Raw genomic sequence first — 9,263 nt, 5'->3', positions numbered from 1 at the left:
ATTTAGGAGAAGGAGACCAAAAGACTGTTGGTCAATTCCTATATAAATACAATGTCAGTAGGTTGTGTTTCTTTCTTTGTACATTAGAAACCTTGTTCCAGCAGGGATGGATGGATGGATGGATGGATGGATGGATGGATGGATGGATGGATGGATGGATGGATGGATGGATGGATGGATGGATAAACTACTGCTAAGGCATGTTTATATTGCACCACTACTTTTATAATTAGAGAATAGCAAATGAGTTTTAGCCTGCCTTGGGAGAAAACATTATGGTCATGAATCCATTAGTTCTGCTCTGCAACTCTAAAATGCACCACCAGGGCTAATGATTCACCAGTTTAATGTGAAAGGGCTGTGATTGCAACAAGGGGCAACGTGTCTCACTAGCTGCTATCCTGCTTTCAACAAACATTTATGCACCAGTCCCAGGTGGTTCCCAAACACAAATAGTTACACATTACTGCAGAGCATTTTTTCTGTCCCAGCTATTCAAAAGAGAAAGATTAGGAGAACCCAATTACATGACTGTAATAACATTGTGCATAGCCATGAGCACTAACAGAAATTTTAAGTAATTGTACAAGACAGAGAAAATTAATGGGACGTTGAATGAAGCCTGTGAATATAACCAGGTGTAGGACTAATAGTATCCAGGACAGGAGAATCAACATGTAATCCCTCTGCTGCAAGGGATTGAGGGGGATGTAGCTGGCCTTGCAGGAAGTTTGGGAGTGGGACCTGTGAGTGAACAGACTCTCAGCTGCAGGAGTGACATAGCAGGACATGAACAGGTAAGAGGGATGATGGCAGAGCCTTAAAATGGGAGATACAAGAGTTGCTGCATATGAATATATATTTTTATATGCATACATATATACATATATATATATATATATGTGTGTGTTTATATATATATGTTTACATATATATATAAAATGCTGGATATAGCTATTATATGGCAAATTCTTTCACTTCCAAGTCAGTAGATTGGATGGTCAGAGGTAGGACAATGTGAGTGCAGGACCAGAAAAGGTACTGGAGGATGGAGAGGAATCTGAACTCCATTTAAACAGGTCAGTAACATGACCTTCAACCCACTCCCCTCAGGGTAGGGGCGGGGAGAGAAATAATTGGGAATGAACAAACTCAGGGACCCTTTCTGCTCATAGAAGGGAAGGGTCAGGCCCGCAGAGATCTCATGATGCCCTTCACTGAACTAGTTAAACATCTAAAGTAAGAACCTGTAGCCACTGCTCTTCTCCTGATCTGACTGGAAGGTTTTAGAAATCCCTTCAAAAGAGGAAGAGAACTGGGCCAATAGAATAACGAAAGGAGACAGGCAGAAAAAAAGCAGAAATTGCCAGTGATAAAAAGGAAAAGAGGGAAAGCAAAAACCTGAAGGGCAGAAAGAAGCAGAGTAGGAGGAAGAGATTGGATTCATTACACAGCACAGAAGCTGCTCCTTCTCCTAGCCACTGGACTTGTGAGGATGAACTGAAAGTAGAAAGGACAAGAAGACTCCAAGCAGTTTGAAACACCAGGAGGCCACAGAACCACCTTACAGGGATGCATAACTCAGACATGATCTGCTTTGTTGTAGGGAGTTTCTTATGGGTAAGTCATCTTTGACTTTCCTCTTCATGGGGTCTCTCCTCGGCTATGGAGTTACCTTGGAAAGATGAAGGGCCATTAGGAATAATAATTTCCCAGATATTAGAAAGAGCTGGACATTTAAAAGGCACACACAGAGAAGATAATATTTGCTGCTATTACAGGGATGGTAACTCAGACATCAGGGTACCCAAGGAAAAGGAATGAAAAGGGTAGGAGTTCTGGAGGGACAGAGCAGTTTTCAAGCTAGGGTGGGTATAATAGGAAGCAGGGTATTTAAATGTTCATAATATTTGAGCATGGAGAAGGATCTACAGCTGAAGAATGACGTGGCTTGTAGTGGGGGAAGGGAAGGTTGTAGTGACAATGAAGTTCAGAACAGTACTAAATAAGATTTTAAGGACTACAGGAAGTTAATGTATGAAACAATGCTGTTGGTAAGAGTAACTTAAAATCTACAGCAAAATATACAATAGAAACAATGGAAGATAGATAACAGTATGCTCTTACCATAGGAGATCCAGAGTCATAATATGAAAGATATACAAAATGCATTTGACAAAGATTCAATTCACTCTAGCTGTGTCTTTGCTGCTTTTCTCCTTCTAGCTCCCCCACGTGAGAGGTGAGGAAGGCTGCCTTAACACTGAACTGTTAAGTATTTGTCAGTCTTGCTCTTCTTTAGAGAAAACAATGAACAACAAAGGCAATACTGGACATGGGCATTATCACCTGATGGTTGACATTTTCCAGAAAATCTTATTTAGTTTTATTAAAAAATCATGTAAAATCAGCATTACTTTCAATATGAGCTGTATCAATTACTACTTTTATTGATCAATATGCTGATTGTGTGGTACTGCTCCTGCTGCCTATTTGCATTACTGCAATAGTTAAGAGCTTTCTGGTGTAATTTCAGTTGACTGGGATTATGAATTTAGAATCGAACTTTCCTTGAACAAATGGTTTGAAATATACTGCTTTGGTGAATCTTACTATCAGTGATATCATCTTTAAGAATAACCAAAATTGTATATTGACAAAAAAGAAAAAAACAAACATGAATGCAGATCTCTAAGGTTTGCAAAGGGAATTGGGCAAAGATAAATATCAGGAAAACAATCAAGATATAAAGCCAACAGAAGGGAAATTCACCAGACTGGGATATTGCTGAGGTTGGACAGCTGTGTCCTCCGCAAAGCCCAATGAGTATTTCATCATTGTGGCTACTGGAATCTGGACAGTAAGTGAGGAGCATGAGGGGAGAGGGAGGAGGATATCATAGGGATTTTTGCCTTTATTTGGTGTTCTGTGGATAACTATTTCTTGTACCCTCCTCTCTTCAGCTGTTCAGGTACAGAATGGGACCGTCTGTGGTATATCTGGTAAGATAACATGTTTACTCTAAATATCTGCATCTCTAGACAATTCCAGTAGCAAAGGATGGGATTAAATGTGACCTGCTTAAGAGTGATGCCATCCCCTCCCTTTCCCTGGGATTCTCTAAAGCTGTACAAGAGCAAGGCAACTCCTCAGTTATCTCACTATCTTTAACATAAGTTGACCCACCAGCCTCCTTTTTTTTATTCCACATATGAACACTGTTAACAAAGTATTCATGGCACAATAGGCCTTTTAAAAGACATTTTTAAAGTAAGTTCTGTCTGATTTCTTAGTTATTCCCACCAGGATGAGATTAAGAAGGATGGTAGTTGTTGAACATCTGGAAGGCTGAATTGATAAGGGTATGCCAGAAGATTGCAAGATACAGTTTTTCCTCTCTGCTTGTCACTCATAACAAAATGTCTGGAATGCCTAGTTTTGGTCCCCTAGTACAAAACAGATGTTGGCAAACTGAAGCCAGTCCCCTGGAAAGCCAGCAAAAAGAACTAGGTTTTTTTCAGCCTGGAGGAAGCTAAGGGGATAAAGAAGCTGCAGTTTTCCACTAGCCAGGGGGATCTTGAGAAAAGATAAAGACAGAGACTTCTCAGAAGTGCTCAGTAGAAGCACATAAGGTGGCTGACCAAACTGCAGACAGGAAAATTCTGATTAGACAGGAGAAAAAATGCTTCCCCTGAGGATAGTGCAGCACTTGAACAGGTGCCTGGAGGGAATGATGGATCTGCATCCCTGGATACTGTCCAAACTCAGCTGGACAAAGCCCCAGGTGACTTTGTTTAGCTTTGAGGTTAGCCATGCTGTAAGCAATCAGAGACATTAAGAGGCATCCTGTAAACAAAATCTTTCTGTCCTAATTCTGTGTGCCCTCCCATTGCAGGCTGGTGCTGGTGGTCGGGGGGCTCCTGCTCCTGTGTGGCCTGGTCTCTGTCTGTGTGAGGTGCTGCTTCCAGTGCCATCAGACAGGGGACGAGGCGGGCCCCCAGCCCTACGAGGTCACCGTCATTGCGTTTGACCATGACAGCACCCTCCAGAGCACCATCACTTGTGAGTTGGCCTTGCCCCATCCTGTGGACTTCAACACCCTGTGAAGTGAGGGCCTGCACTGTAAAGCCTGGCTGGTGACACTTCAGGGCTGACAGAAGGAAGTTCATGGCAGGATGGAGGGAAAGTGACCTCTGTGCGTGCTACAAACTAAGGTGCTCAGCTGTGAGACATGTTTAGATGGAATAAGGGTTCAGTGGCATTTCAGGAGAGAGGAATTATGGAATGCTGCTAGTGGGATTTCACACACATACTCTTTTAGGGAAGACTGAAGGAACGGGAAAAGGAAAACATTCTGGCTGTGGGAAGAGAAGAGCCCATGCCCTGTGGATATCCTTGCTCTCCTCTAACTACATGATGCTTTCAGGATGAGGCAAACAGCTTTGGTCTCCTTTCTTCCAGCTCTCCACTCAGTGTTTGGGCCTGCTGCCAGGAGGATATTAGCCGTGGCACACTCCCACAACGCTGCCCAGGGAACCCCTCCCCTCTCTGCATCTGACACCCCTCCAGTGTATGAAGAAGCTCTACACATGAGCAGGTTCACCGTGGCCAAGGCGGGGCAGAAGGTGCCGGACCTGGACCCAGTGCCAGAGGAAAAGCCACAGGCGCCCACTGAGGGCAAGGACGCCCAGCCAGCCCTCCCGGGACACTGATGGATGGATGTTTGGTTTCACCTGATAGCAAAAAATACAGGATAGTTGTATGCAGAGACTAATTCAGTTGGGCAGGGCTTTAAGAATTTCAAATTAACTTCCTTAGTCAATTGAGAAAGGGGGAAAGGAGGGAGGGAAGCAATTAAAATTCCAAATATTTTCAGATCTAGCATAGTCTAATAGCTCTTTTTGACACCTCCTTCAGATAATTTGCATTCTCCAAGCCCATTCATTACATGCACACAACACTAGAATCACACTTTGCACAAATAAGCAGGCAGCAGGATCAAGGTGCTGAGCCATTTTTGTAGGCTAGTGATCTGCAGGGTGCCTGCAGATGCAGTCTCATTCCTCTTGCCTTTAGCCTAAGTTTCCTCAGGATGGCAAGAGGTCTTCAAAACAGGAAAAAAGACAAGACATTTGCAAAGGTCTATTACAACCCCATCCCAGTATTAACACCAAATTTCTGGAAATTGCCAATCATTTATGGTAAATTTTAAAAAATGGAAACAACCTGCATGTACACAATGTACCCTTAATGCCCTGCAGGATACACAGAATGAACATGTGAAATGTAGTACATTCTGAAATGGTAGTCACAAGCTCTTATATTTGAATTAAAAAATATTATATATGTACCAACATATCAAACACGGGGAGAAGCAAGAACACTACCTCTGAAATAAAGCTCAGTCATATTTTCAATGCAATCATATATAATTTATTAATTCCTAATGTTGCTGTCAAAACCAGATCAATTGAAGTAAGACCATTTAAAACATGCAAGCCATTTCTCAGATTGAATAATTTGTGAGTCTCTCGTGGTCAATACAAATATGCTGAACCATCCAGAAATATTAATGAAACTGGATGAACATAGGTATGGCCCATCTTTAAAACCTTGGACTAGGCTGTCAGGAGAAGGTGAGTGTTGAACCACATCAGTGTTGTTTCTACCCTGGATTCTGTACCTGAAAACATTAAAGTAGCACAACATTAAATATCACATGATGATTCAATCAGCCATCAATAAATTGCATGTATATGTTCATGTTGATGTGAAGGCACAGGTCGCACCTTTTGAAATGCCTGCATGGCCCTTCCTGCTGAAGTACCCAAATTCCCACTTTAGTTAATATGCTGGTATCCTTTCCTGTGAAATATAGAAAATACAGTTATTTTGTAGATAAGAAGAACAAGGACAATGTTGGACAAGGTCCAACTATTAGGTCTAGATCCCAAACATGTTTAGGAACCTAAGTGCTGGAACCTAAGAGATTACAACCATAGAAAATTTTAGAGAAGGTTGATAAAAATAGCTTCAGGGATAGAATAAAGCTGAATTGAACAACAAGAACATCTTTGATGATGCCCCAGACCTTGACAGTTACAGGAATTTTGTATTTAAAGGAATTTAATGAGGGTCTTGATTTTGAGGTCACAAACTTCTTCCTAAATTGTTGCTTGTCCCAGCTAAATGGTGACGGGAGCTACAGTCCCCTCTCAAAGTCCGCTCATCCCCAGCTGCCAGGAAAGGCACAGTGCAAAAACAAAGGCAGCAGTCACGAATCCTGGGATAAGTTTATTTGATGTTACACTTCCCCTTCAGCTCTTCCAGGACCCCGATCTCGGGGCAGACAATAGCTTATATACCGAGGGAGGGTCACAGGGGAGGATACAAAATTCAACAAATCAGGAGAAACTAGATAGAACATACAAGGCAGGCATTCAAATATCAACCAGTGAAGAATGCCAAGGGAAAAGAACAGTTTCAGTGAACTAATGAAGTTTGAAGAAGTACAAAACTGACAGGGAAGTTTCTTGAGCGAAGGCAGTTTTTAGGGAGAGATTGGCATTGAATGAAAGGAGGAGTAAAGGAAGTTCTGGGCAAAGGGGCAGAGACCAAAAGACAGCACAAGAAAATTACAAATCAACAATAATCATACTAATAAAACAAAACACACCACAACACTAAATTGTCTGGTGATTATTAACTGTATCATTAGCAAGTGATAAACTGGAATGAAATAAGTAAAGAAGTTATATATAAGTTTATGTCCCTTCTGCTATTACACCTTTCTTCAGTCTTAGAATTGTAGAATGGTTTGGATTGGAGGGGACCTTAAAAATCACTGGGTTCCAACCCCCCTGCCAGGGGCAGTGACACCTTTGGCTAGACCAGGTTGCTCAGAGCCCTATCCTTGAAATAATAATAATTATAACTCTTATAACAGGTGTGGAACACCTGCTAGAGTGACCTCTTTTATTAGCTGCTCTCTGAAGTTCTGTTCAGGCCTGGCTTTACCAAGCTGTAGAACATTTCCTGGAAGGCTCTTGTTTACTCCACAGTAAAACCCTGAAGCAAGCAGAGACATTTGAGTCTGCTGAACATATGCCAAGTACTGTCAAGCCCAGAAAGTCCCTGGAAATCTTCACAGTGCTTTCCAGGGGGAACATCCAGCTCATCCCGTCTGCAAACCTGGAGCTGTCCTGGCATTTAACATGTGATGGTGACTCTGCTCTACAGGGCAGCAATTCTGCCTAGAAAGCCCAGTAGTCCCAGTGCAGGAGTAGTCATTAAAGCATCTTTCAATTCCTGAAAGCCCTTCCTGCAGTCAGGCTCAGCTCTCTCTTAGAAAGGGGCTCAGGATTGGACAGACAGCTTCTTTTCCTTCCTGGACCAAACTCCTTTGTCCTTGTGAAACAGTAAATATCCTAAAGCACAAGTCCAGCTCTGAGGTGAAGCCTTTCTAGATCATGTTCCCTGAGCAGCCCCAGTGCTGAGCTGCACCAGTCACTCGGCTGCAGGACAAACTTGCCCAGCTCACTGTGCCACAGCAGCCACATGCTTGACACTGGGTATTCAGCCTGGACTGCAGACAGAGCAGCACCTTTTGAGTGGTTTCCCATCCCTTCTCTTCTAATGCTAACACCATCAGATCTCTAGGCACATGCATACATTTCTTCCTGTAATTAGGATTATTCCACAAATTAAAAAAAAAAAAAAAAAAAAAAACCAAAAAAAAAAACCAAACAAAAAAACCCCCAAAAAACCAAAAAAAACACCACAAAACAAAACAAAACAAAACAAAAAAAAAAAAAAAACCCACAAAAAAAAAAAAAAAAAAAAAAAAAAAAAAAAAAAAAAACACCAGCACATGGCGGGTGATCCATTGCAGTCCCATTAACTGGTCACTTTTCACAACCATTAAGTTTATGTATTGGCCACCAATGATTACAATGTTCAACAAGTTGTTTTCATGTCAGGGGGTCACCCCACCCCCAACCTTTTCCAGTTCCTTAGGACTCAACCCAAAAGGGAACCCTTTGGTACCCCTTCTCATGGGAGCTACGAAGATAGCCCCAGTCCCATACTTAACATCTTAGGAAAAAACCTTTTAACACCTTTAAAAGTTTTTACAAGCTTTTACAACTTTTTACAACCTTTCCCAAAACCCAAGCTAGTCTGAAAAACCTCTGAGCTTCACACTGCAAACTTTCTATTAGTGCAACTTATGGGCAGGAAAAATACCTTCAAATAAAGCACCTTAAGTAATGTTGTATTCTTTTTCCCAGAAAGGGCAGAGTGATCTACTCACCAGACCAGGAAACAGGAAGATCTCCCTGAAAATATTTTGGTGTGCACTGGAGTGCTGATTATAGTTGGCACCTCTTTGTCCCATCTGGGGCACCAAAAGCTGGGAAATAAACTCTTTAACCAGTTTGTTAGGGTAGAATGTCAACATAACTTTATTCAGTGTTAGAGTACATGGGCATAATTCCACAGAACATGCCAGTTATCAAACCTTTAACTATTTATACATTTGAGCAAACAAAGAAATTAATGTTCATTGGCTTACAAGCTACATAGTTCTCTTCATTAAATAGTCTTCTATCACCTTTTGTTATTTATTTATTGCTTCTAATGCAAATTAATCCACATTTTTAATATTTTATTATTTATTTCTTTTTCCCAGATGTAGAGAATCTCAGTAATTGTCTTTATTAGTTTCTCCTTCATCTCCAGTTTCTGTGTCTTTGGTTATAAATTCTGCATTCTTTGTGTCCAGGTTTCAACAACAAATTTCTCTCTCTGGTCAAAGAGCACTGAAGCACATCAGTCCCTAAATTTGTAATTTGTTTTTCTAACACATGGGCATCACCCATAGCTTGCCGGTCATCTGTTACCCAATTCATGGATTAAATCTCCTTAAAGCAATTCCCTCCCCACACCACTGCACAGGCTCCTTTTAAAAGAAATATTAACTTGTTTGGTAACAGTGCCACCCTTAGGTTCCCCTAAAACACGGAGTACTTAAGAAAAACCAGTTTTCAGAAACATCCCACTGGCCCCACTGTTGTTGTTGCTCCTTTGTTTTCACAGGAACAATTATGTCCCTCCCCAACAGGCCACTCCCAATCACTGGCTGGAACAAATGGATCTCAAACTCTGCTTTGCCAGTTTGGGCTGTTGTCCTTTGCTGCTGCTTTTGATCACACAGCAATTGTGATTGTGTTCCTTAATCTCCTCAGAACACCATTTGTATGCCT

The 9,263-nt window shown here is 41.6% G+C and overlaps 1 protein-coding gene across 3 annotated transcripts; it reads left to right on the top strand.

Moving 5' to 3' along the window:
- Positions 1 to 567: 567 nt before the first annotated feature.
- Positions 568 to 6,683, top strand: TMEM52B (transmembrane protein 52B). 3 transcript variants are annotated; one of them, XM_038155596.1, is made up of 5 exons: positions 842 to 1,620; positions 2,227 to 2,270; positions 2,964 to 3,002; positions 3,896 to 4,062; positions 4,462 to 6,683. In XM_038155596.1, the coding sequence occupies exons 1-5, from the start codon at positions 1,573 to 1,575 to the stop codon at positions 4,710 to 4,712; spliced, it is 549 nt and encodes a 182-aa protein (XP_038011524.1). In that variant the 5' UTR covers positions 842 to 1,572; the 3' UTR covers positions 4,713 to 6,683. The 3 variants fall into 3 exon arrangements, with proteins under 3 accessions (XP_038011526.1, XP_038011524.1, XP_038011525.1); XM_038155597.1 differs by having other exon boundaries at positions 844 to 1,620; positions 2,227 to 2,242; XM_038155598.1 differs by lacking the exons at positions 842 to 1,620; positions 2,227 to 2,270 and adding an exon at positions 568 to 797.
- Positions 6,684 to 9,263: the final 2,580 nt, after the last annotated feature.

The sequence above is a fragment of the Motacilla alba genome, chromosome 1A, assembly GCF_015832195.1.
Source record: "Motacilla alba alba isolate MOTALB_02 chromosome 1A, Motacilla_alba_V1.0_pri, whole genome shotgun sequence".
NCBI classification, from domain to species: Eukaryota; Metazoa; Chordata; class Aves; order Passeriformes; family Motacillidae; genus Motacilla; species Motacilla alba.
Note: the sequence above shows the minus strand (reverse complement) of the source record. Positions and strands in the feature narration are given on the sequence as shown.

Coding starts and splice junctions, on each gene's coding strand:
- TMEM52B (XM_038155596.1), top strand. CDS start 1,573: ATGCATAACTCAGACATGATCTGCTTTGTTGTAGGGAGTTTCTTATGG. Junction 1,621..2,226: donor TTGTAGGGAGTTTCTTATGG/GTAAGTCATCTT, acceptor TTCTCCTTCTAG/CTCCCCCACGTGAGAGGTGA. Junction 4,063..4,461: donor CCTCCAGAGCACCATCACTT/GTGAGTTGGCCT, acceptor CCTTTCTTCCAG/CTCTCCACTCAGTGTTTGGG.